Source organism: Camelus dromedarius, chromosome 29, assembly GCF_036321535.1.
Source record: "Camelus dromedarius isolate mCamDro1 chromosome 29, mCamDro1.pat, whole genome shotgun sequence".
Lineage (NCBI taxonomy): Eukaryota > Metazoa > Chordata > Mammalia > Artiodactyla > Camelidae > Camelus > Camelus dromedarius.
Genome location: NC_087464.1, coordinates 21,862,510 through 21,889,934, shown reverse-complemented (window position 1 = coordinate 21,889,934; position 27,425 = coordinate 21,862,510). Strand labels below are relative to the sequence as shown.

The following is a 27,425-nucleotide window of genomic DNA, read 5'->3' as shown; positions in this document are numbered from 1 at the left end:
TGTATCATTTTTGCCTTTTACATAAAAGATGACTGGTGAATTGACTCTTCTTTCTCCCGCATCCAATCAGTAGCCAAGCCTGTTGCTTTTACTTGCAAACACAGTTTTTAGGCAGCCATCTTCCCTCTCTATTTCAGTTGTCACTGATGGTGTTGAGTCCCTAATCATTTCTCCTATTTGAGTTTTTTGCTTTTTGTCTTAACCCTTTCCAATCTGTCTTCATATAGCTTCCAGACATGCTTTCAGAAAGTGAAAATCCGGGTGTGTTACTCTGCTTTAAAACCTTTTGGCAGTTTTATGTTTCTTTAGAATAAGATTCAGACTCTGTATTTTGCATACAAGGTCCCTGCAAAACTGGTTCTCTTCCTGCCCTCTGGCATCATCTCTCAACATTTCCCTCATCACATGTCACACTCTTAACTATTTTCAGTGGCTTATTGTCCCTTGAGTGGGCCGTACACCCTTTTATCTCCATATACCTCATCCCCTAGAATACCTAACTCTCTCCCTCTCAATGCATTTACCTCTGTCCACCCTCCTCCACACACACTCTTACCCCATAGACAAATATTTCACCTGGATGACTTCTTGTCTTTTGAGGCTCAACTCTGCTGTTGCCTCCTTTAGAAGGAATTCCCTGTCATTCTTCAGATTTTCACCCAAGCAGGTTAAGTGCCTCCTGTGTGAGCCCAAGACACACCTTGTACCTCCAACGTACATAGGGCTCATCACACCACGTTGCACTGATCTGTTTTTGAATCTTCCTTTCTCAGTTGAATGTGAGGTCCTCGAGGGCAGGTCCTGATCCTCTGTGCTTTTGTATTCTGCCACTTAGTAAGCACCAGGCACATAGTTGGCAGGCAATAAATGTTTGTTCAAATAAACTGAATGTTTTTTTGGCCTGTCTTCTAGTCCATTCCTTGCCTTAAGGCAAGCAGAAGCCTAAACATTCAAGACAGATGCTTGTCTGGGCCAAGTGCGTACTTAACAGAAGTGGCCAACTTGGCAGATTTGGTGATACCAGCAAAGAGTTCTAGGAAATACATCACAAAGTCAGTTTACTCAGAGGGACAATTGGGTGTTATCTTAAAGAGTTACAACAGTGACTCATTGTTTTATTGTGTTTGCTTTCATTTACACATCCCAAGTTTATTGTACTTATATCAAGGACCAGAGGAAGCCAGAAAATATTTTTATCATTAAAAAGCCTATGCATAATTTATATCATTTATTTATTGAATCCAAAGTACAGACATTAGTTCCTTAAATTTGTTTTTTTGCTGTCCTTAGATTTGGTCTTCTAAAGCACCAACTACAGTTCCTTATATATTCTGGGTGCTAGATAGGTTGTTTGCTGAATTGATATAACAAGCTTGTACACATGTGAATCCAAGACAGTAAGTTGTAAAATATACCATGAAAATCTAGTCAGATTATAGAGCACATAACATTTGCCAGACTACCCAACATGGCTGCCTTAAAATATTCTGTGGCACATCTTTGCCTGATCTGACCTGTTAAACTTATATAAGGGAATTAGATCATTTTCAGGATCCTTCTGAATCTAAAATTCTTAGTTTCTATTATTCTTTTCTGCCTCTTACCATTTATTTTTAGCTACTTGAATAATGGCCCTTTTCAGAGCTTCAGTGGCCTTTTTCTAAGAACAATACAGAGCCATCCTTTAGAAGTGTCTAGTTTATCGTGTCTGTGATGCTGTCTTCCTGTCCAGGGAAACCCCCTGGCACTCTGTATCTTTGCACTCACCTTACAGACTTTGTAGTTCAGTGAAACAGTTTTGTTTATCAGGGCACATTGTGCAGAGAGGCAACGTAGTGTGATGGTTAAAAGCTCAGATTCTAGAGTCAGACATACCTGGACTTGATTCCTAGACCTGCCCTTAATAGTGACATAATCTTAAACAAGTTACTTATATCTTCTCTGAGCTTTAGTTTCTCCATGTAAATGGGAATGGTAATTGTATCAACCTCATGCTGCTGTTGTGTTACATGAGACAGTGCTTGCAAGGCAGCTCTTAGGAGAGTGTCTGGTGCATGTGTGCACACACTTAAAAAATGTTGGTGATTTTTTTAATATGCTAATAAGCACATGGGATAGATGTAGGACCTGCTCTTATAGACAGTTAAACAGTTAATTACAGTAAAGAGTGACGGGTGGTTGAGGAAGTGATTGAGGAAATACAGAGTTGTTCATGGAAGTAGTGGGAAGACTGACTACAACCTAGAGGTCAGAGGAGGCTCTCTAGAGACAGTAACATTGAAGCTGAGACTGATGGGGTGAGATGGTAGACTCTTAGCTAAAATAAAGGTATTTATGAGAAAATCATACTTCAGTGCAATTCTGAGGTATCACCCAGATCCCAGGATGCATCCCCTCAAGAATATTAAGGGTCTGTGTCATGGGTTTTACTTAGCATTGGATGAACTGGAAGTGACATGTGAAGTCTAGAAAAGGCAAGAGCCCTCAACGTGTAGGAACTAATACTTATTTGATGACATTATCCTGGGTACTTAGCTGAAGAAAGGGGGAGCAATATAAAGATGATGATTACTAATGTTTATGCAGACCAATTTATTTAATTCTGTCAATAACAATCCGAGGTGGGACTTATGCCCCCTCATAAGAACCCTGATGCATCAAGAGGATAAGTAACTTGCCTGATGTTATGCCTGGTAAGTGAAAGAGGATTCAAACCATGGCAGAAGTAGTCCATAGGCCATGCTAACAGTTTCTAAACAGTGAATAAAACATAGTTTGTATATAATTTACATACCATAAAATTCAGCCCTTTGAGGTGTACAGTTCAGTGGGTTTCAGTATATTAACAGGGTTGTGCAACTATCGCCACTATCTTAATTTCATAATTTATCTTTATCACCCCAAAAAAGAAACCCTACACCCATGAGTAGTTATTCCCCATCCACCCCTCCTCCAGCCCTGGCAACCACTAATCTAGTTCTAGCTCCATGGATTTGCCCATAGGATTAATTTTTATGTATTGACCTTATATCAGGAGACCTTGCTAAACTTGCTTATTATTTTTAGAGCTTTTTCTGTACATTCGTCTGGATTTTCTACGTACATTTTCAGGTTGTCTGAGAGACTGAATATACAGAGAGACAGTAGCCAGCCCATGTGCAACAGTAGAACAGTGACCTACAAACTCTGCACTGACCAGTCGAGGGAGTCGAGGGAGTCAAACCCCAGCCTCTGAAGCAGTCAGCCCAGAATGGTCAGAAGTTGATCAGTGATTGCCAGCATCACTGTGTTTTGATCCTGCTTCTAACTCAAGACCAACCAGAAAAAGATGAGTATGCTCCTCAAACCGGCACATAAGATGCCCACTCCGAGTCAGCCCACCTCTAGCTTCCCCATGCCAGCAGCCTCCACACAGGGCACGCTTGAAGCCTTCCTACTTTTTATTATAAAACTTTCCATCCCCCTGCCTTATTTTGAGCCTCCCCCAGATGCAAGTGTTGATGGCTGACTCTCTGCTATATAGCAAACTCTGGATAAAAAACCTGTGTTCTTAAAAACAAAACAGAACAAAACAAAAACCACAGTTTGTGCCCACAAGGAGGTCACAGTCTAAAACATAATTTCTGCCAACCTTTCTCAGATCCCTGTCTCTCCCCATCCCTGCTAAAAAGGCCCCCTAAGTGTTCTGTGCCTTTTAATGTTTACACGTGAATGTCCTGGGAGGTACAGACTCTTTTTAGGATCTTTCCATTTCTTTTCTGTGTGATAACTTTACTTCTCCGTATTGGGAGGATATGGACTTGTATGCTGACTTAAAATGAAAACCTCTTTCAGACTTTTGACTAAAGACTGTGTAAATATAAATTGATCATATAATTTCTCTTCAGATGAACCTGAGTATTCCTCGTAAAGAGAAAGGGATTTATATTTGCCTTTTCGTAAAGAAATAAGATTCTGTAATGGACGGGTGTTCTCCAGACATAATGAGTCCTCTGAGTTTTGTTTGCCTTGAGTAAGCAGACTTTTAGACATTTCAGTTCACCTTTAGTAAAGGTCTTATCTTATTCTCACTAGCTAAAGGCACTAGCACAGAGCATTTCTAATGTTACAATTCAGTGGGGCAGCATTAACCCTTCAGTAAACATTCGGTCATGTTTGCTTTAGCAAAATCAAGAAGAAAGACCAGATATTCTGAAAAAGACTTTCACGCTGTTCTCTACATGAAGAGGTCTTGTTTGCAACATTTTAAGGAGAACAGAAGCTGTGCATTGTTAAGCCGTTTTCATCCATGACCAAAGTATAAATTAACACGATCATCTTGAAGTCCCAAATCTGAAAGGCTGCTCACTTTTACTTCTTCCTCACCACAGTTTGAATCACAAAGTCTCTTAAGTAACAGATTTAACACTGTTTTTTGTCTCCTCCTTTGTGTTCCCCGTACACTTTAGATGCTAGAGAACTGGAGGGCCAAAACCAGAGCGCATACTTCAGATAATCCATCTGAGAAAACACTGCCTATCACTGGCCATTTCCCCTTTCATTTCCTCTGGACTAAATTAAGCAGACCCAGTGCTTCCTAGCAGGATCATTTCTAAACTCTGCTGTGCCAGATTTTCCTAGTGCCCTATCGCGAGGTTTTTAACCTGGCTGCTGCTTGAAAAAAATCTTGCAGCATATACATCGTATAATGGGCATTAGAGGAGAAGACATACTCTTGAAGCAACATGGTGCCTAAGTTGGAAGCTAAGCCTACAGAGATTTCAATGACATTCAGGAAGGAAAGGATTTTGAAAGACTGCCTTAGCTGAAAAAGTGATGAAGGCAGGTAGAACTGGAGCCACAGGGGGAGCTCACCCTGGGCCACCTGGAGTCTCTTCTAACCCTGATCCCGCATTCCCTCCCTCCTCACCTCGGGCCTGCTTCACTCCTGCCGTGCACACATTTCTTCCCATTTCCTGGCAGTCTCAGGAAGTGCACCACCAGGTAAAAGAACTGCTCGTGTTTCAGCCCCTTAGAATCCAGGTAGCTTTCATTTCCTTTTACTTGTGATAGTCAAGCTTGGCATTCCTTTATATTCTCTGTGTCTGGATTACTTCAAGAATTATAAAAAAAATTTAGTGAATGCTAATATAAGAGAGCTCTAATGCTCTGAATGCAGTGTGGTATTCTAGATTTGATCCTGAAACAGGAAAAGTTCAGTAGAAAAACTAGAGGAAATCCAAATAATGGCCTTAGCTTATTAGAAGCATAGTTTTAGTGTGATTTCTTAGTTTTAATAAATGTACCATGGTTGTGTAAGATGTTAACAGGAGAGAAGGCTCATTTAAGGCATATTCAATAAATCTAAAATTATTTCAAAACAAAATATTCTTTAAAATGTTAAAATAGTATCAAGTCCAAGATTTTAGAAAATTGGGATATTTAGTGGTAAGTGTGCCAGAAGTTAAGCACATTCTTATAGCCACACACTAGATTTTTCCACAACATTCTTGGTATAGACCCAGCATACACTTAGAAGTCAGATAAACCTAGACTCAGTCCCCAGCTCTGCCACTTGCTAGCTATAAAAATTAAAGCAAGTAACTGAGTCCTCGAAGACTAGTTTTCTTGTCTGTGCGATGGGGTGATGATCCCTCTGCTCAGGACTGTTGAAGGGCTTAGGTAGCAGCCTAGGGCCGCCACGTGGTAAGCCTGGGAGCTGGCACTCTCGGCCCTCCAGGGTGGCACTTTGGGAAAAGTAAGGATTGGGTTCTTGTTTCCTCCTTAAATTTGTTTTCAGTCCTTAAAATTGCGCTCCTTCTCCCTTCTGAAGGACACAAAAGTGTCTGGGTCATTACTTTCCTTGAGAATAGGGCAAAAAAAAAAAAAATCAATTCCAAGATGAGTAGGACTGGACGTAAGCGAAGAAGCTGGCAGGGCCCTGCAGCTGGCCTGCACGTTCCCGGCCTCCCCTCCCTGGGCTCGTCCCCATCGGGCAGGCCAACACCAGGGCTGCCTTACCTTGTCAGCCGCAGTTTCCAGCTCACCGGTTCCCGCGTCTTGCCTTTCCCAGGCACGTGTTTCTGGGCCTTTTTGTTTGTTTGTTTTCTTGTTGTGGATTAATGGGCTTTCTTTTTTTCTTAAGAGAATTTCTGATGTTAGAACCCCAGAAACCAGGCTGTACTTTTGTATTCAGCAACTATTTATTGAGTAACTGCTTCTTGCTAGACTCTGTATAAACATAATCCCAGATACTGGAGAGCTCACAGTCTGCTTTGTGATTAAATAATTAGATAATCAGTATGATCTAGTTTACAATTAAATAATAGAAAAATCAGTCAAGAAGTACACGTGTTAGGATGGAGCTAGAACAGAGCACTCCTGGAACACTCCTCCCTCTCTCCTCGCTGTCTCGGTGGACAAGAACCTCTGAACTCTGAAGGTGCTGCCCCTTACGAGCTGTGGGACTTAAGGGGCTTTGTCCTTGTTACTGAGTCTTCTCCACATCACTCCCTTGCCCAGAACAGATTCTCCTTGGTCTCATGGTCCTGAGTTTCTCTTACCTCCCAACTTTAAAGCATCCAGGACACTTAAGATGCAGGAACAAGGGAAACAGGGAACTGCTGTGGTAAGATTTCTCGAGTTCTGCTGTAAAGCAGCGAGTGGCCTGGAAGTTGGGGAGGGTGGGGGAATAAAATAATCACACAGGGAACCTCATGGGTAGGTCCTTGACTTTGAGTTTTTTCATCTTTTAGTTTGGTAGCATGATAACTCAGAAGACTGTTCACATTGACATCCATAGTGTCCTGAAGAACTAGTCAAAGAAACCGTTTCCTCTGTGTGCATACCCCTCATCATAGCACTTGTCTCGCAGTATTGTATTTCTCTGTTAAGTCTGGCTCTTGCTGTGACTGTGAATGCTGGGCCTGGTCCAGTGCCTGCCACTTGGCAGCTTCGTGGAGCTTGAGAATAAGGGAGATCAAACTAACTTTATTATGAGTTGTGTCAGATTGAAGTAGTAAACTCTGTACACTAATCTTTGGTCATCTGTCCTGTAAGAGCTCACAGGGAAGGCACAAGGGCACTTAGGTCATGGGTCCTGCTCTCATCCCTCAGCTCCTGCGCCACTCCCACCCCTCCCCCTGCCCGCATCCTGCTTAGTCCAGATAGGTCAAACCTGGCACCACTCAGCTCCCTCAGGGAGAGTCTGCCAAAGGGCCCAGGCTCTGATTAGCATCACAAAGGAATTGTTCCTCTCATCTTGAGAAAGCTTTTCCAGCCCCTGTCACCCCACTTACCTTATTACCTAACCCTTCAAACTGTAGGTTATGATTTTACTCTTTTTGGCACCACAACCCCACAAATTTACAATTTCCTTGTGATAGTCTGGACCCCAGACACTGATTCCCTCAGGTGTGAAAGCAGCTGAAAAGCTGAGCCGTAGCTTTGGATTATGGGAATATGAAGATGCTGACATTAGAAGTCTTAGAAGAAGAAAATCATAGAACAGGGAGTATCGGTTCATTATATTTGCACCTTTTAAGCTAACAATAACAAGTGAGGGTAGAGTATGAGTAGAGAGGATGTCATTTAAGTGTTAGGAAAGTTTTCCATGTGGGAAAAACAACAAAAAATTTCACTCCAGAGTCTTTTTCTCTCTGTAAATTGGGCTACTGAGTTCTAAACACATGGACTTGCCAAAACCTACTTGTATTCCCTCTAAACTGGTCTTAAGGTGCCACCAGATGCTCAGAACAGATCTAGTCTATCCTGCTAATGAACGTGCAAACAGTTTTCCCCATCTGCCACCTCTGTCTAAAAGGCTGGGAAGGCCTTCCTCTCTGATCACAGAGAACATAATTACTGTCTATAGAGAAGTCAAGTACAAAGGCCACCAGCCTTTGCCGGCCACCACAGATGAACAGCTGCCTCCCCTTTAATTGGGAGAGGTAATAACAGTTACTCTAGTTAATAATTGAATGGATTCCCAGGCCATGTAATTCAGATTGAAGCTGTCATTTTTTGCTGGCCTTTAGCTAAGCTGGATTATTAGAATGGAGCCTCTAATCCTATTAGTCAGTTGTCAGTCGCACAGTGGGAGAGAGCAGAGGAAGACAGCTATTAAGGTGTTATGTCAGGTACACAAGTAAAGACATACGTTTCCTCTTTAGAGGTATTTTTTTATCCCTCAAATTAAAATCATAAAGCTCTTTATGAAAGGTCTAATTTTATAATTTGAATGCAGAGTATTTGGAAAAGGGATAAAAGGAAAAAAGAAAAGTACCTAGTTCACCTTTCTAAATGAGGTATTTTCTGTTGTTTAACAAACTTTCTTGGTGTCTGTGGTATGTACATCCTGCACTTGACCCTGATTGAGAATGCAGAGAGAGGAGGGTTTAGGCTTCACAGTCTAGTACAGGAACATAAATAACTCTGGGATAATGTCGAAAGTGATAAGGGCTACACGAGAAATACAGTTAAATTCAAGGCCTTTGACTTTAGTTGAGGGAATCAGGAAAGGCTTTATGAGTGAAGCGCCATTTGAGCTGGGTCTTAAAGGATGGAGATACAGCATTTGAATGTTACACATTCGGAAGAAGGCAAGTTGGATGGAGAGAGAAGTTAGAGCTAGACATTTTTAGCATTACTTGCTTTTTTATAGACACTGAAAGGGATAGGAGCAGGTAAACGACCGTGTGTATGAGGAATGGCCAGTCTCATCGTGACATTAAGATGTGCAGGAAAGTGAAGAGAGTGGTGTGTAGAAGTACCACGTGATTGGCACAAGAAGCTAGCGTGGTGGGAATAGAGAGGAGGAAACGGGAGGCTCTACATCGTGTGAGTCCACCTGGTGGTTGTGTGAAAGTGATCTCCATTTTTCACACGTATATAGTGTATATAACAGTCCATGTGCTTAAGAAGGTGTTTTTTCCCCTTGATTTTAAAATTTGAGCAGCTCATCATTGAGCCAGTTTGATTTTCCCTTTCTGTCCCCCTAAGGTGAGAAAGTCATAAAATATCCGAAGTTTCATTCACCTTGGTGCAGAGGACGGGGGAAGAGCTGCTCACCTGCACCGCATGAGGGAATGGGCTCCGGGGGTTCTCCTTGTTAAGCTCACAGGTCCCTATGTTGTGTTAAACTGTCATAGCTCACAGGACGGTTTTGGTGTTTGAGAGAAATCTTCCCATTCGTTCATCCTTTGGTTCAGTCACTCGTCCATCCGGTGGTTAGCGCTCCTGTTCTGTGCCGGCACTGGGGCTGCAGAGATGAGTCAGCTGCCACTGTTGAGGAGCCTGCAGACAGAGAGGACGGGACCCTGAGGCAGGGCAGCGGTGGGGGGATGAATACAGTTATGTGGGGCATGAAGAAGAAGTTAGGAGGATACTGAGCAGTGTTTCCATTTGGCCATGCTCTTTGGAAGAGGATCCAAAAGTAGCTTGCGGGTCGCTAATCCAGAAGTGCACGTAACCACAACCCTTTCTGACTCAGGGGAGGCATTTGTGAGTTTTATTTCACAGTAAGTTTTGCTTTGTTTCCTTGAAAAGCTGCAAATGATAAATTAGGACTTCAATTTTCAATAATACATTAGTAAAAATTTGGCTTTGAATGGCCTTTATCATCCTGAAATTGGCTTATTTTTTTCTGCTGAATGTCTATTAAAGCCTATGTCTTAAGTTTTTCAGGAGGTCACATCCATGTTGTTGGCACTGCATAAAAGGCTTTGAGTTTGTTTTGTTTTGTTTTTAAGGCATAGATGTATACATTAAAATGGTCTGCTTTCACTCAGTCCCTCTCCCCTCACTCTTACAGTGTTGACACAGTTCTCTCCCATCGTGGAAATGCCTACAAGAACAGCAGCGCTGTTTTGTTTCTCTGTAGACAGATTGCATCAGCTGATGCATCTGCTTGGCTTAGAGTATGATACACTTTGTTTTTGAACTGAAAAATACCAATACATAACAGCTTTGAAACAGAGCACAAATGGAGAGTTTAGTTCCTTGGTAGTTATTAAGGATGCTCACGGTGAACATGTCTTCCCATCTGGAAAAACTGAATTTCATTCTTTGGTCATGAAGCTCAATTCCAATGAAAAACTATTCTACTAGGCACACACAGTGACAGGAATGGAGGATTTTATCCTAGGATCGTACCAGAGAAACTGACTCTCTGTGTGTCACAGTTAAAATCATGTTTAAAGTATCTTTGTCAGCCTTCTTTATTAAACTGTTGTTCAGCAACCAGTGATTAAGCATTTACTGAGGGCATTCCCCTCTGCTAAGTGTTGGGATGTGGTGATGAAGCAGACATGATCTCTGACTGCAGGGAGCTCTGAGTTCAGTGGGGATACAAAGATGAAGAGCTAGAGAATCATGCCTTTGGGAGAGGAACAGTTTACGCCAAAGCGCAGAGGCAGGAAGGAGCCTGGGCTGTAAGGGGAACTTGACTGATGGTGAACAGGAGCATGGCGGCAAAGGAGGCTGTTAGGGAGGGACCAGATTCTGAAGAATTGTGCTAAAGAATTTGGGCCTCATTCTGTAGGCAGCGAGGAAGAAGTCATTCAGTGTTTTATGCGGAGAGTCACATGATAACATTGACTCTTGAGAATATTATCTTCTTTGCATACTCAGGCATCCAGAGCAGGACTACTCAAAATAGAGACCACAAGCCAGTGCCAGGCTACTGTCACTAGAACGTGATGGGATAAGTGTAGAAATCAAGAGTACTTTTATGTCTAATATTTTAAAATATGGGCTTAAAGATAGTATACCTTTTTTCCCCTCATTTGTTTAGTAATTCATCTGTATGATAGTTCACAAAAATATTGGTCACAATGGAATGAAAATCTTAAAAACAAAGAAACAAACACAAATACCTGACTTTTACCTTAGAATGTTTGGGAAGCACTGCGCTAGAGAATGGGCTGCTGTGAGGTAAGCCTGGACCTAGAGATGCTCACTGGGAGGTCGCCGCATGCCTTAAGCAAGAGACCGTGAGAGCCTGACTGACATGGTAAGAGTAGACATGGGTAGGAAAGGCGAGGGTTAAGAGCCATAGCAGAAAAGGAATAATCACAACCTGGAGCCTGAATCAGTGTGAAAGCTGAGGAAGAGGAAGGAGTCTAAAAGTGCAAATGTTCTTTTAAGAATTTGCTGAAAGTTGGACCGTTGTCCTATGCATTACTCTGAGCTTTTCCGTCCCTGTTACAGAGATGTTTTACTTGTTTCTTAATGTGGTTATGTATTTTAATATTATTAAAACTTTTAATCTATGATTCCTATTTCTTTTGAGTGTAGAAGAAAGGAGATGTATTTATGTGTTTACTTCCCTGACTTGACTCAGAGTCCCTCTGCCGGTTTCCCTGGGCCTCACATGCTTCCGTGACACCTGAGGCCTGGCCCTGGTAAAACTGCTGGCAGGATGACCAGACACTACCAAGTTAAATATTCATAGTACAATACGATCTCATTCGTGTGAAATTCTACAGTAGACAAAACTAACTGATGGTACTATCACCCAAATCATTGGTTGCTTCAGGGAAGAGGGATTGACTGTGAAAGGGGCATGAGGGAACTTTCTAGGGTAATGGAAATGTTCAGGTCTTGAGGAGCATTCATCAAATTTAATTGAATGGTATACTTAAGATCTGAGCCTTTCACCCTGTTGTAAAGTATACCTCAAATTAAAAAAAAAATAGCCGAAAAACAGAAGGTGTTCAACCCCATTATTTATTAGAGAAAGGTAAATAAAAACCTCAGTCAAATGCCAGTACACACCCATTAGAATGGCTGAAGTTTTAAAAAGCTGATAAATCCAAGTTTTGGTGTGAATGTGGAATAACTGAAACCATCACTGCACTGCAATGTGTACAGAAGTCATTCTGAATATTTTAGAAAGCTGCTTGGTCATTACTAATAATACTGAACATGTGCACACTCTGTGGCCCTGCAGTTCTACTCTTAAGCATATGTTCAATACAGCTGCATGTAACATGTACCCAAACACATGAACAAAAGCGTTTAAAGCAGCATTGTCCAGAGTTTCAAAGTAGAAACAATCCAAATATCATTCAGTGGTAAAACATTTTAATAAGTCAAGGTATATAACCAAAGGAATACTATACAGCAAGGAAAATGAAATAAATACTGCTATAGGCAACAATATGGATGAATCTAGGGGAAAAAATAATTGAGCAAGAAAAGCTAGATAATATAGAATATATAAAGTATGATTCTATTTGTATAGAATTGAAAAGGCGAAAGGAATCTATGATTTTAAAAGTCAAGATAGCCTTCACATCTGGGAAAGAGGGAGACACAATGAGTGGGATGGGCGCCAGGGATATTGTGGCATGCTTTAAAGCTTGATTTTTTAAATTTTGGAGTTGTTACAAGGTGTGTTCAATTTTCCATGAACTCATCCCGCTAGCAGCCATGGTTAGTGCAGTTGTATCTGTGTATGCTGTGTGCTGAGAAGCTATTCCTGTTTTCTAATGATACTGACATCCTAGTGTAAGAACAGAGAGTAGTAACAGCATCATGGTTCTGAATAAATTGTTGAGCACCTGGGTTTTTAATATGCTGATTGTTACTTTTATTGCAAATAAACATTTTTTATTAATAACAACAGATTATTAATTTTTAGTCTTAAAAGTGTGAGTTCTTATCTAAGATTCCCAATGAGTTATATTTTATTGTGCATGAAGCACGAGTAGTTGGATGATTAAGGTATTACACTACCAAAGTCCCAACGCGCGCTGGAGCCAGTACTCGGTAGTTCCCATCAGGCAGGCAGAGCATTGTGCTTGGCACATCACAAGAGTCGGGCGGACGTGTTTGAGAGAGCCTGTTTATAACTCATGCCCCTCCCCCAAGAACTCCCCCTCCAAAAGAGCCCTCAGTATTTCAAAGACATTGTAAGGCTTAATTAACTAGAATGCTATTAAAAGAAATGTAAGCTGGTGTTGTAATGGAGGGGTTGAGTATTCGTTTGCTGGGGCTGCCGTAACAAAGAACCACAGACTGGGTGGCTTAAATAGAAATTTATTTTCTCAGAGTTCTGGAGGTTGGAAGTCCGAGATCAAAGTGTTAGTAGATTTGGTCTTTCCTGAGGCCTCTCTCCCGGGTTGTAAATGGCCGCCTTCTCACTGTGTCCTCACACGGCCTTTTCCTCTGTGCATCCCTGGTGTCTCTTCTTCTCTTATAAGGACATCAGTAAAATTGGATTAGGGCCCCACCCTAACAGCCTCATTTTAACTTAATCAGCTCTTCAAATATCCTATCTTCAAATACAGTTACCTTCCGAGGTACTGGGGATTGGGACTTCAACATAAGAATCTGATGGGGGGGGGGGGGGCACAGTGCCGCCCATAGCAGGCTGCCCTCCTGTCTTTCATGTATTTGATGCAGTGAGTCTGTGTGTGCTTAAAACCCTTACACTCTCTGAGCCAGAGGAATGCAAGGAACTTAGATAAGTTCTTTCCCACAAGAACTCTATACCATTCAGAAACTGTACAGAAATAATCACAGGTTGAATTCTAAAACAGTTACTTAATATTATCCCTAAAATAGCTGAAGTGGTTTTAAAAAAAAAAAGTATAGCTAACTGGTCAGATATTAGATTATCTTGTAATACTGAAGACAAGAGTTCTAGGAAAGGAAATCTTAGGAAGTCAGTTTGTCTTGTTAGGTGGTAATTAACATGATAAAATGATCCCGTTTTTTTAAAGTATTGCTAAAAACTTCTGTATAAAATGGTTTTTCCCTCTGCTTGCAGGGCTTCAGCCCCATCCCCTTTTCCTTTGCATGTCTCAGAACCTCCGCTTCCTCGGAAAAGCTTATGGTGACCTTTTCCCCGATATGTAATTGGCTCCCCAACTATTCTCATAGAGCCCCTTTCCTTTTTCTTCAGGGTGTTTACTATAATTGAAATCATTTTATTTATAGTTGTTTTATTAGTGTTGGTCTCATCCGCTAAATTTTGAGCTTCATGGGGAACAGCAGCCATGATTTTGGATTCACCACTTTTGACCTACAATTCCTCTCACTGAGTGGGCGTTCAGGATGTGTTTGTAGAATAATTGAACCAACAGAACATTTCACACTGCAAATAAATATTTCATTTGGTTATATAGTTTATGCCTGGGAAATGGGGCTAATTTCTCTTTGTATTTCTGTTTAGAATGTGGCAGATCAGATTGCATTTCAAGTTGCTGGTGGATTAACAGCCCTTGAACACATTCTTCAAGTAGTGGTCCCAGTCACAAATGTGAACACAGTTTCACGAATTCCTCCTAAGTAAGTATAGTTTTTAAATCCGTCTTTCACGTTTCATTTGTGAGTCATTTCTACCCTATGGTTTCCATATGGGAGACCACTAGAAAATTGTATGTGTATTCAGGCTTGAATAGCAAAAGCTTACACTCCCCATTAGGGAGAAAAACAGAGGTGCTCAACTTCACGTACAAAACTCAAATCGAGCCTAAAAAGCCTTATAAAGGAAATTTCTTTGGTTTGTGACCTTTTCTAATCCTAAATCAAGAAGAATTGATGGACGCCTGAGAAGTTGTACCTGCTTACAAAGTTTGAACAGAAATGAATAGTAGTAAGAGAAAGCTAACTTTTTTGCATTGCGTACAAAACGGAGGTGAATATGTTCATTAACAAAGGCCTGAGCTGTGAAATTTGAAGTCTCTAACATACAGGAGGAGCAGTCTGAGGCCAAGACTGCTGTAGTCTAGAGTCCCAGCCAAGCAGGTAGGAACTAAATTGCATTTTGGTCTTCAACTGCAGATTGCTCTGTCCTAAGGATCCTGTGCAGCCTTCAGACCTAACAATCTACCTTCTTATTCTCTTAAATTACCCTTTGGTCCTTGGCTACCTATGATGTAGTAACGGACAACGTTATCTCAGAAGTACTGTATTCCTGAGTTGTACCATGCACAATTTCTGGATATTTTATGGAGATTCTTATTTCCAAAGTTTAAATGAGAGTTTTTGATAAAAGTTAATTTATATCACTGAGAAACTTAAATATTTAATTAGTCCAGCAAAGGTTAAGTGCTTCATTTGTCCACTGGCTACAACAGGAAAAAATTCCAAGAGTACTTTATCTTTGTTCCTGAGAGACTTTTGGTAAAATAGAAATAGCACCAGCTTTGGAGTCAAACAAACTTGGATTCTAGTTTTACCTCTGCCAGTTACTAGTTGGGAGAACTGGGGCAAGAGCCTTAGACTTGTTGCATCTGTTTCCCCATTTGGTCAAACAGGGGTAATCCTAGTCACTCACCTCACAGACTCACTTGTCTGCTCTCTTTGGGGCTCATGTCCTGTTAGGTCTTTGCCTTTCTCTTTCTACGTGGCTGTATATTATGCTATGTGATGTTTCCCTCAGTGGCCGTAACTTACTAAAGCAGGAATAGAGATTTGACTCAAAAGCAGCCAATCTGTAAACTAGACAGCAGTATGACTCAAAACCCAGCCCAGAAGGTTAAATTGGGCCAATCAGGTTTCTCTCCCAGGAATTTGCAGTTGGAAAATTATAAAACTCCAACTCATTTTTTTGTGTGTGTGTCATTTTTTTGTGTGTCTACACAGTATGAAAAATCGTGTAGAGTAGCTTCTGGGATGGTCATTACAGAACTGTGTTCACTGCAAGTTTAGTAGGACTAATGGATAAAGGCCAGTTGGGGGAAAAGGAGGAGACCAGAACTGCTTCAGGAGAGAAGCGGGGCTGAAGTGAGAGCGGGCCAGTCCACAGAGCTGGCATTGTTCCTGCCCTGCTGAAGTCTGGTGGCTCGTTTTCCCCCGGATTCACGAGAAAGTTCCCAATAGACTTACGATAAATGCCTCACGATAAATGCCTCTTTTTACTTGAAATATTTTGAGTGTTTCTGTCCCTTCCAACCAAAAGAGCCTGATACTTTTAAGTACAAATATTAAAGATTTTTAAACTCTAGATTGAGTTGAAAATATTTGACTATGTTATAGATCCTTCCTTGTGACCTTACAGTTGTTTTTCTGAATTCTTTCATATCAAGAAGGAATGAATGAATGCCCACAGTTTAAAGCAGAAATAAAGAGAGGAAGCAAGTTCTACAAGCTCTCTAGGGTACAGTTCCTTGTGAAAGTTAAATGTTTCTGCAAGCTGAGACTGGCTGAACTCTCCTTTTTTCCTACTAAACCCAGTTTGGAGAATCTGCATAGAAAGTTATGTACATTAAACATTTTGGTCACTGGATGTTAAGATGCAAACACTTAAGTAACATACTCTAGAGCACAGAGCTTATCTTCAGGGTCAAAGGTAGGAAAATGTATTATGTATTGTTCTTTAGTAATAATGCATAATTTCTATATGAAAAAGTAATAGTTCTACTCATATTCTTTATAGCCTTCAAGTGTTAACTTTCTTGGTGACCCTTGGGTCCCTGTTGATTACTTCATTATTAGCTTTATAATTTAGGACTTAGTATGAATCCCAGTAACATTGCCTTATTTTCACAAAAACTAAAAAGTATATTTTGTTGGACTCTGTTTTCTCAGACTTGATCATAATGGATTATAGTCCAACTTTTTAATAAGAAATAAGTTTGTTCTTGATGAACTTAATCTTTTTGCTAGTTATTTTCTGAAATTAGAACCAGTTGCCTATTTTGATGATGAATTTAAGATGTTTAGAAAGTGCGAAGTCTGTAGGAGCAGTTACCCCCCCGGCTCCCACTCAGATCCCGACAGCGTGATGCAGCTCAGAGCGTTAACCCTGCACTACATGAGAAAGCTTTAGTGTGTTTTTCAGAACTGAGTATTATGCCTTTACTTTTTAGATTTAACAGTGCAGTTTCAACTGCTAAGGGAAAAATACAGCACTTATAAAAGACAACTGATGTTTTGTTAGTTCCAGTACTTAACAGAAGGAAGAAAAGCACTGGCTTACATCTGTCCAGTTCAAGCACTTTTGGAATTGCAGTTCTGTTCCTCTCAGGGAAACTAAGCGGTATCTCCCTATTGCTAAACGTCTGTCCCAAAGCACGACATACTCAAGTACCTGATGCAAGCTTCAGAGCATTGCATCACCTTATACTGTCTCTCTCTCCCCCCATGCCCGATAAGAAATGCACAACTTTGTTGTAGAGGAGGTCGTTGTTTTACTAAAATTGTACTGGTGGCTGCTGGATTCATATTTCCTGATAAAATTTGCAGTTTCCAAACTTTTTTCTTAGTCCAGACTACATTAAGGCATTTGCTTTTCCGTGTAGAAAGTCCTCAAGTAACATTTTGTTGCTTGAACATTTTTGGTTGCCTGTCTACTTAAGAAAAGCTTTAACTTGGACTGTCATTGTTAAATCACTCCTGGGACATTACTCATCACTTATTTGAGGTTCTAACTTGGTTGCTATTTCCTTTGCACTAACGCCTTCTCTGGGGAATCATTTCCATCAAGCCTAGCTATTGATTCAGAGATCGGGTTATTGCCTTATTGAAAATCAAAATTCATATGACTAGTTCTCAGCATTGGTATTTGAATTAATGTAAATACAAATATCTAAGTTTTTCAAATTGATACATTCCAGCAAAAATGATTGTAAAGCTAATTTCTATTAAGTGAACGCAATTTTCTTATGAATTTCCAACAAATCGGCACTTTCTATGGGGTGAGTGTCAGTGCATTGAACAGCTGATGTAGAGTTTGTGGCCAGTTCTTTGGTATTCTAGACATTGTAGCACACCAGTCTTACTGAGAAGACTCTGTAGCACCTTCACAATTATGAACGATGTGGCACTGTGTTAACTTCATAACCTCTCGTCACCTTCTGAGACCTGGATTCTTGAGCAGCACCTACAGAGATGAAGATTATATTGTCATATTTACAAATATGTACCATAGTCTAACATATAATTTATTTTAGACTAAAGTTTACCTCTGTAAGCATATTCACTTTCCCACTTGATTAGTCCTAGAACTCAAGCGGGGAAGACCTGTATTTAGAATTAGGGAAAAGGGACTATGATGCACGAATGGATTAAACTCAGCTGGGATTTTAGAGTCAGAGCATTAGAGTTCAGATACCAGCTTTGCCAGTATTTGATGTGAGTCTTACCTCTTAAGACCTTATTGTGCTATAGTATTTTTCATCTGAGAAGTGGGGAAGAGATTTCTGTCTCACAGGGTTGTTATGAAAATGAAATGCTAATACGTGTGAAGGGGCTTTGTGAATCGTCATACTCTAGCACGGGACGCCAGTGGCGTTTGGGTCAGAATGCAGGATTGCCCTGCACGCTGCAAGGTGTGTAACATCCCTTGGCCCATTAAATAGCATTTAACACCCATTAAATATCTCTGCCCCCAATCATTGGGACAACCAAGTATGTCATTACACATCTCTACACGCCACCTAGGGGGATGGCACAATTCTGACTGAGAACTGTGTGATGAGCAGTAGAGTTGTGGAAATAAACGAAACACCGTGCGTGTCCTCGGTGGGCTTCTTCATGAAGAGGTGAGCCGAACTGGGAAAGAGGTAATTTAGTGCGACACACTAAGTGTAACTGTCCAAGTACGCACCAAGCACCAAGATAGCGCAGAGGATGGAGCAGTTGGTTTCAGAGGAGGACACAGAGTCTTTCCTGTAGAACATAAACGTCTGAACTGGGCTTGAAGAAGTCGGTTCCAAGGAGCACAGCATGTGCAGGACCGTGGAGGCCTGAAGTAACAGGGCGCCCTTGGGGAGCCGGGAACACTTACGTATTATTAGGGCACAGATGTTCTAATAAGAAAAAATACTAGAACACTACGGAGCAGTATCAAAAATAATTAGGTATGAGCAAATTGGGCAAAATGACTAATTCAGGGAAAAGTAAAAGGTATTTATTCCTCATTTATGTCACATTTTGGGGAGAAAAGTTCATCTGTTTCATTCACTCATCTTTCTATGAGGTAGCTGCCACTACCTTAATTGAAGCCCTTACTGCTTATGCTGTTTTAACCAAAGAGGAATTCAGTCATTTAATGTACTTTTATTGCCATGTACCCAGCACTTTATTTAATATCGTGGGTAAAGATGAGTGAGATAACTTTTGCAAAGAAGTTCTGAATCCCGGCGAAACATTTGGCATTATCAGAAGTACGAGAGTGGTAAAACTGCTTTATAAACAGATTGCATTTACTTAGCAGAGTCTTTGCCATGTCTTCACCAATTTATCACATTATGTAAATGAAGAAACTAAGGCTTAGAAAGACTGAATGATTTACTGTCAGTTACCAGGCGGGCAGCATCCTGTCCTGGTGTCCTTCCTTCTCTACCTTACTGCCTGCTGGTGGTACCAAAGAGAGAGATTATCGGTCTGTAGGTATCTGTTAAATTTCTTCTGTGCTATGTGTGATTTTTGTCTTTGAAGAGCTTACATCATGACTGGAAAGATAAGACTAATCAGTAAGTTTTTCTATGTTACACACAAAAAATTAAATTATTGACGGTTAAGAAGGTAAGTGTTATTTAGTTCAAATTCGAGTCTGTGAGGGTCCTTAGTAGATCTCTTGCAAAGCTGGTATTTACACAGTGATGGTGGCTACACTTTTGCTTCTGATATGTGAACGTTAAACTTTTAATATTTTAATAAAAATAAAATATTTCGTTGATGTCTTATAAAAATTACTGTCATCCTTGTGAGTTTGTTGGGTTTTTTTGTTGTCATTTTGTTTGTTTAGTTTTTTAGTTTATGGTAGAGGCAGTATTGTTTAGTCTGAATGGTTTGGAGTTTTTAGTTTAGGTTTTATTGTGGTGGTTTATTGGTATGATGTAGAAAATGGTTGTGGGATCATTTTTCCCACCTAACAGGTTAGGGACCAAAGAGAAATGATCTAACAGAAATTGGGAGAAATGAACCCAAACCGCTTGTAACTATTTGCATGTGTGAGACAGAATGTTCAGGGAAGATCTAGCAGTGAAGTCTAGAAAAGCAGGACACTTCTGTGTTACCTTAGAGCCTTTTCATAACTTAAATCAGGTGGCAAATAAGGAGTAAAGTTATCATAGGGTTTACTTCCCATCAGTAACAGATGCAGATATTATAGATGGAAGCCATGTGCCTGCTACACCATAGGCCTCATTAAGTGTTAATAAAATGGTATATGCCACTGTGGGTGACATTTAGAATACAACTCATTGTGAATAAACGATTCCTTATTTCTAAGCAGTATTATTGTAATATAATTTTAAGTATCTATTTTTAGATAAAGGATTACTAAAAGTAAATAACTTTCCCCAAGACAATAAAAGTAAAAAAAAAAAAAATTGTTTTGTAGACTAATTAGCCATAGTGATTGATAAATATTCTTCTCCATTTGACATATTGAGGCATTTTGTTTGTCTCCAAAGGCTGTACAGAAATGGTTACAGTTGACAGCTGTTGTACCACTAATAAGATTAAAGTAAAGAAATTAGTTGTGTTGACTTTAATCTGCTATTTAACACTGCAGACCACCTGGGGTCTTCTCCAGAGCCAACATGTTTAATTGTGATTTTAAAATTACATAACCAGAGCCTGCTTAAGAACGTATCTAAGGACTTGCTAACCATAACTGTCTTATTAGACAAGACAGACTAGAACACTAGAGTTTAATTAAAATTAGTATTTTAATTTGACGCTCATCCTACATTTTTAAATGTATTATTGTAATCTTTGAAATATAATACCTTCTCAGTGGGAGGTTAACTTTAGGAAACGCAGAAAGTCTAATTAGGTTGTGCTTAAAATATATATAGTTTCCCATCTAAAATTAGAATATGTCTCTGTGGGATAATTAAATTGCCTATTCTAATTGTGCCAAATTCACCAATTAAACAAAGACCCTTGAAATAACACATCTAGCTGAAGATTTTTTACTGCTGCTCTGAGGCAGTAAAAAAATAGGAAAATCATTTAATTTAAAAATTAATTTTGGTGTTATTAAAATGTTACATTGTAGAATATGATATGCAATGTAGTAATTATTTATGGTGGTTACATTGAGTTTTGATGCAACCTCAGTGCATCAAAGTGTGTATTTGAAGTGAAGGATGCATATAACTTACATCCCTGTAATAAAGGTTGGTTGGTCAGGCAGCCTTGTTAGTATCTTCTGAAGATCCCAGTCTTAAGCTGAGATTTACAGTTCCTGGATGTTGGCTCCCCTGTGATCTCTGCCCACCGTAAGTGTTCTAGCATCAGGAAGAAGGGAGTCAGAGGTAGAGAAGGCCGTATGGGTTTACACTGGCCATCACTGCCCGTGGGAAAAGTTTCTCTGTACCCACAACTCTCACTGATCTAAATGCCCAAATGTCCATTTCAAAAAACCCTCCAAATTCTATCACAAGTCTACCTTTTCTGTGGTCATGAATGTCAAAAGAGAATCATCTCTTCCTTGTTAAATTTTCTGCATTGTTCTTCTGTCCCCAAATTCTTGCTGAGAAGACATTTTCTTACTAACTAAGACTTGTTTATCTAATTATACTAATTTAATATCTTTAAATTTTATCAATAAAATGATAACACTTAAAAATATTTCCATATGTGCAAGACCACGTTAGAACTTGCAAATATATTTTCCATGTCGAACACTATTTTGCCTTACTTTTATTCAGGTTATTTTATTCTGATCAGTACTATATATCTAAAACCTATTTGGTACAACAGACCAAATGAACATTGTTAAAATGAGACTCCATTGGAAAATTTTCTCCCTTGCCTCAATAAATAACTTTGTAAGTATATTCAGATAACATTCTCTTTCTGTTAACACTCCGTGTTGTTTTATACTTTTAAATTCATTGGTTCTATGATACATACTAGAGTCTGTCCACTTTCTGTAGAGAAGAACTAAGATATGACACTATCATTTGTGTTTGCAAATAAGAGCTGATTTTATCTGTTTTAAAATTTTAAAGATCATGAACTTTCCACATATTTTCTAAGCTAGGTAGTGTTCTTTCTTTACATCTTTTGGGTGAGGAAGAGAGTATTATATTTGTTCATTCTGTCATCTCTGTAGAATTGTTACTTCCTGCTATGTGTGGACCAGGAAGTATTTTATGTATTTTGGATACATCACAGGATATAAGTTAATAAATGTGCAAAAGATTTGAATAGATACTTCACCAAAGAAGATACACCAATGGCAAATGAACGTATGAAAAGATGCTCAACATCATTAGGAAGTACAAATTGAAACCACAAGAAGATACTTCATCATACCTATTAAAATTGCTTAAAAAACAAAACTGATACTGCCAAGTGCTGATGAGCCTACAGAGAAATTGTAACTCTCTTACATCACACTGCCAGTGGGAAATGTAGAATGGTACAGGCGCTTTGGAAAGCAGTGTGTAAGTTTTTCATAAAGTTAAATATATACTTACTGTATGGCCCAGCAACCCCACTCCTAGTTAGCCCAGAGAAGAAAAAAAAATACGTGTTCCCCAAAACCTACAAATGAATGTTTCTAGAAGCCTAATTCATAATTACCTGAAACTGAAAACAACCCAGATACTCTTCAGCTGGTGAGTGAATAAACAATCCATATGCAAGGGAAGTTTCCATGCAATGAAATACTATTCAGAAATAAAAAGGAACAGACTAGGCTTGCAGCAACGTGGATGAACCTCAGATGCATTGTGCTAAGTTAAAGAAGCCAGAGTCAAAAGGCTACATATGGAGTGATCCCCTTTATGTGACTGAAAAAGGCAAAACTATAGAATTTGAACACAGATATATGATAGTCGGGGGTTGGGAGAGGAGATGACTAGAAAGCAGCCACCCAGCGGAGTTTGGGGAGGTGATGGTTCTGTGTCTATATGTGGAGGTGGTTTCGCTACTGGATGTATTTGTTAAAACTCGGTACACTAAAAAGCGTAGATGTTAACTGTGTATAAATTGTATTTCAAATTTTAAAATTACATATTGAAAATGCAAAAATAATACATGAAACATAAAGGAAAGAAAATTTATCAGACTTTTCAATAGCAATACTTTATTTCAGAAGAAAATGGGTTAACATTTTTAATATACTCAAGAAGGGAGTATACATGGCAAGGAGTTTATATTCAGCAAAATTGACCTTCCCTTGTAAAAGGTACAGACACGTTGTTAGCAACATGCAAGAGCTCAGGGGGTACTGTTCCCACAAGACCTTCCTGAGGAATCTAGTAGAGGACAAGCTTCAGACAAGCAAATGACATGCACTGACACGCGGCCTGGTAGTGAGCATTAGATGTTGTTATGATGGCACTGAAACTAAGGAAGGCAGAGGGAGAGTATGGTGTGAAATGACCGTGTGTTCTGACAGCGCAGCAAGTACGCCCTCTGCGGAGGTGAGGAATGGGAATAGCACGTGCCAAGAGGTTTTTAGCTGTCTTCAGTGGTCATAATTAGTGGTGGTACTAATCATTTTGTTATTCTCAAACTTCTGTGTATTGTAATGTAGGATAAAGCAAGTAAGTAATTGTGGATATTTCAGCTCTGTCATCCTTGGTGCTCTTGAGGACCAGGATCCTCAGTGTCAAAGAAAGGGAAGAGAGCTGTCATATAGAAGAGTTTAAAGGAAAAAAATCCCTTAGTCCTGAGTTAGATTCTGAAATATCCCTATGAATTCGCAAGATACTTGATCTGTAACTAGGGGATGGGGTTCCTACCTCCATTCATTCTAATGAGTGTTTAAAAAGTAGACTAGTGGAAACTGGTTAATTAGTGTGTTACTGTGTTCCACAGTTGTACATTCTTGTATGTCCTGTTTGAAACAAAGAAGAGAGTTGTCCCTTGGTTTAGACATCTCTGTGCTCAGCCAGCTCTGTGCTGCACACTATGAGGGCTCCGGAAAGGATGAATCGGGCAAGGGCCTTGCCTAGAGGTAACTGAGAGTAGCTGTGTAATGGGACACAGCTGTGCTTTGACAGTAGTCTCAGTTTCAGCCTCCAGAGTCGGCACATGCAGCTTTCAGGTGGGCCAGTCCTGACGGCCAGGCCTACACCCCGGGCCCCGTTCTGTGAGGGCCACTCACCCGGTAGGTCCAGTGAGGGTGTTAGAATTCCAACTGCAGCCGGATCTCCCTAGTTTCAGATAACTCTTTTTAATAATATCTAAATGAGTTATTTTAGTTGGAGCTTTATAAAGACAAAGCATAGTTTGAGAATGGTAATGCACTTACCACTTATTAAAAGCTTAATGCAAACAAAATGTAGCTGGTAAATTACAACATGTTTAGGGGCTCTAGTTTTGATACCCAGGGAACTGGTATTACTCCAGGACTGTGTGTCCTTGTTCGGTCTAGATCCCCTTTCCTCACACTGTATCATTTGCTAACCACCCTCTGTGTTCTGTGAGGTTCTGTCCCTTTCCTGCACTGACTCACATCAGGCCAATCCTTTCCTTACATGAGGGCTGAAACAGTAGCGATGAAATTCCAAGTTTCTCTTTGCACCTGTGTTGATGTGACTCTGTTACTTGCTGTGTCTTCTTGGCACAGAATTTTACTCTGCAGAAACTTAAAGCCTTCACTCACCTCCATGTATGTAAGCTATGTCATTTATTAAATGTTTTGTTTAATGGAAACCAAAGGCATTTGGTAAAGTACAATTTATAATATAAGGGCTCTGGCTTTAAAATGCCCATGGCAGTTGTTTTTAAATGTCTGCTTTCTTGACACTGATGTAAGATTCTGCTGGTGTCCTTTTGGGGTGTAAATACATTCCTGTATTTGTCGCCGAAATACCCAGTTTTGTGATGCCTTTTCTGTCCTCTGATTTTCAGAGGAAACATTTTCAGTGAGAAGACTTACTGACACAAGATTCACTCATGTAGTCATGATTATGTGGGGGCAGAAATCCTTTATCTCACCCACAGTGGACTTTTGACAGAATAGACAAATTTTACTGTCTTCTCAGAGGGTACTTTTAAAATCTGGGGCTTTCTGTTTGATGTTTAAAAGTACTTCCAGTCATTTGAGTTTTAAATTACAGGGAAAGCTGCTTGGGCGGACCACCCAGGCTGGGTTCAAAGCAGTGATCTTTCTAAGACAGGTGCTCTTCAAATAGAGGTTGCCTTTCAAACAAGTTCTACTGAGTGGACAAGTTTTTCCTGACCGTGAGATTTTTGGTACTGCCGCACCCCCCTGCCTTTTTCTCATCAGAAAGTAGTTTCTTTGTAGAAGTTTCTCGGGAAAGTTTTGTGAGCATAGGATTATACAGATGCACATTCCATGCTTTACTAGTAAATGTAGTTTCCTTAGTGTAAAGCACAGAGGGCATTAGGATGAAAATCTTACACCAGGTGTTCTTTGCTTTTTCATGTGTATATTTACTTATGCCTTGTGATATTCCACAAAAGATTTTGGACAAGTTGTAGGGATTTCACTGAATAACACAGAAGAAAGAAATTAGAAATCAAGACCATAAAAATTATAGATCAAAACCAACGGGAAAACAGAGTACAATTATAGAGTTATAAGTTTCTACATATCATTCTAAATATAGCACCCTCATTTTCTTAGGGATGTGTAATTGTGTATATCAGCGCTACTATAAAGCTGCAATACGCAAAACAGTGTGATATTAGCACAATGCTGGACAGAATTACCAGCTGGGCTAGGAAATCAGAGAGTATGTCCTGTATATAGTTATAATAAAGGTTGCACCTCAAACCAGTAGAGAAAGGTGGATTATTCGGTACTCTTATTGTTGAGGAGGAGGGGAGTAACTTTAGCTTCTGCCTCACACCACACACCAAAATAAATTCTAAATGATTTGATAGTGAATTATAAAACCGTAAAATACACACACAGCGATAATTCAAGAGAAAATAAATACAAATGGCTAGATACAAACATAGTTACTTCATCTCATAGTGAAGAATAACTCTTTAAAGGATTAAAGGAAGGGAAGCAAAAAAAAATCACAAAGAAAATATTGTTTGACTATATGAAATTGTTTAGCTTCAGTACATAAAAAAAAAAAACCTTAAAAAATAACAAGCAAAATGAATGGCAGTAGGTAAACTGGAGAAACAATGTTAACAACATATGAGAGAATCCTATGCATCATTAAGAAAAAAAGAAAAACCTCCAGTAAAAATGTTCAAATAGAGATTAAGAATAATTAACAAAAAGATAAGTATAAAAGGCTACTTATCTTATACCACAATCAACTTCATATCTTGGATTTAAATGTTAAATCTATTAAAATATCAATTAACTTTACAAGAATTTTTCTATAATCTCGAAGTGGGAAGGTCTAAGTCTGACAAAATACTGAGAGGTACTAAAGGGAAAGTTTGTCAGATTTTATCAAGTAAAACTGAAAACATTCTTTTTAACAAAAACTTAAAAATTTAGGTAAGCAATAACTGGAAAAATTTTTTGCTACATATGATGATCAAAGGTTAATATCTTTATTATCAGTAGAAAGGTTTATAAATCAATAAGAAAAAGACAAACCTCCCAACAGAAAAATGGGTAAAAGGTTCACAGTGATAATTCAAGAAAATATAAACACTCGTGGTCAATAAGCACTTGAAAAAGTCTTTAATCACACTTGTAATAAAAGAAATTCAGTCTCTAAAAATGCTATTTTTAGCTGTCAAATCAGTAATGCTTTTTTTAAAATGAGTTGATCTGGTGTTGGTAAAAACATGGAGAAACTCTTTCTGGAAGTATACATCAGTTTAAAATATTTTTTTCTGAAGGGCAGTTTGAATTGGGCAGTGTCTGTCAAAAATCTTAAGCTGAATGCTCATATCCTCTGACCCAGATTATGGGTACTGGAAATGTATCCTATGGAAGCAGAAGGATTTGTTCAGCACAGCTGTTGTGAACATGGGTTGTGCTGTTGGGCACATCGTATGTTTGCTGTTGAGCACATTCTATGTTTGCGGGGCCCCCTGCATATAAGGTGGCCCTCCCACTACAGAACATGAGAATGCCAGGTACTTGCTTCCCAGTCTTCTTTGCATCTAGGATATAAGCTTGTGACCTGGGTTTCACGACCCAGCATCCCCATTCCAGACTTCTGCTGTGTGGCTAATGAAATAAGAAGCAAGGACCTCCCCAACTATTCTTTTGACAGTTGGAGGCACCTGCGTCTCATGTCCAGCGTCATAGTGTGAGTCAAGCTTTGGCATATAGTGCCCAGGTTTTTTCCAACGGATCAGTTTGGTGGTATGTGATTTGGGTGTTGGTCCTGGCAGTGTAGCTTTTATGCCTGTGTTTTCTAAATCCTAAGATGTACTCAGTAGCCTATCAGTCAATTTCCTTTCTGTTCAAATCAACCAGAGCTTTCTTCCTGTGGCTTGTGCCTAAGGACTCTGAATGTTAAACGTGCATTATTTATAACATTGAAAATTGGGCACAACAATAGTAAGGGATTGGTTGAAATAAAATTTTATATCCATTGGGTGCCACTGTTCCACCTTTTAAAATCAAACAG

The 27,425-nt window shown here is 39.6% G+C and overlaps 1 protein-coding gene across 4 annotated transcripts in view; it reads left to right on the top strand.

The window, feature by feature from the left end:
• SCAPER (S-phase cyclin A associated protein in the ER) overlaps positions 1-27,425 on the top strand; it is a 258,514-nt gene that overhangs the window by 137,694 nt on the left and 93,395 nt on the right. For all 4 annotated transcript variants that reach the window (XM_031440769.2, XM_031440770.2, XM_031440766.2 and 1 more), the window contains one exon: positions 14,159-14,274. In XM_031440769.2, the coding sequence (XP_031296629.1) occupies positions 14,159-14,274 (116 nt within the window). The remainder of the gene's footprint in view (positions 1-14,158; positions 14,275-27,425) is intronic.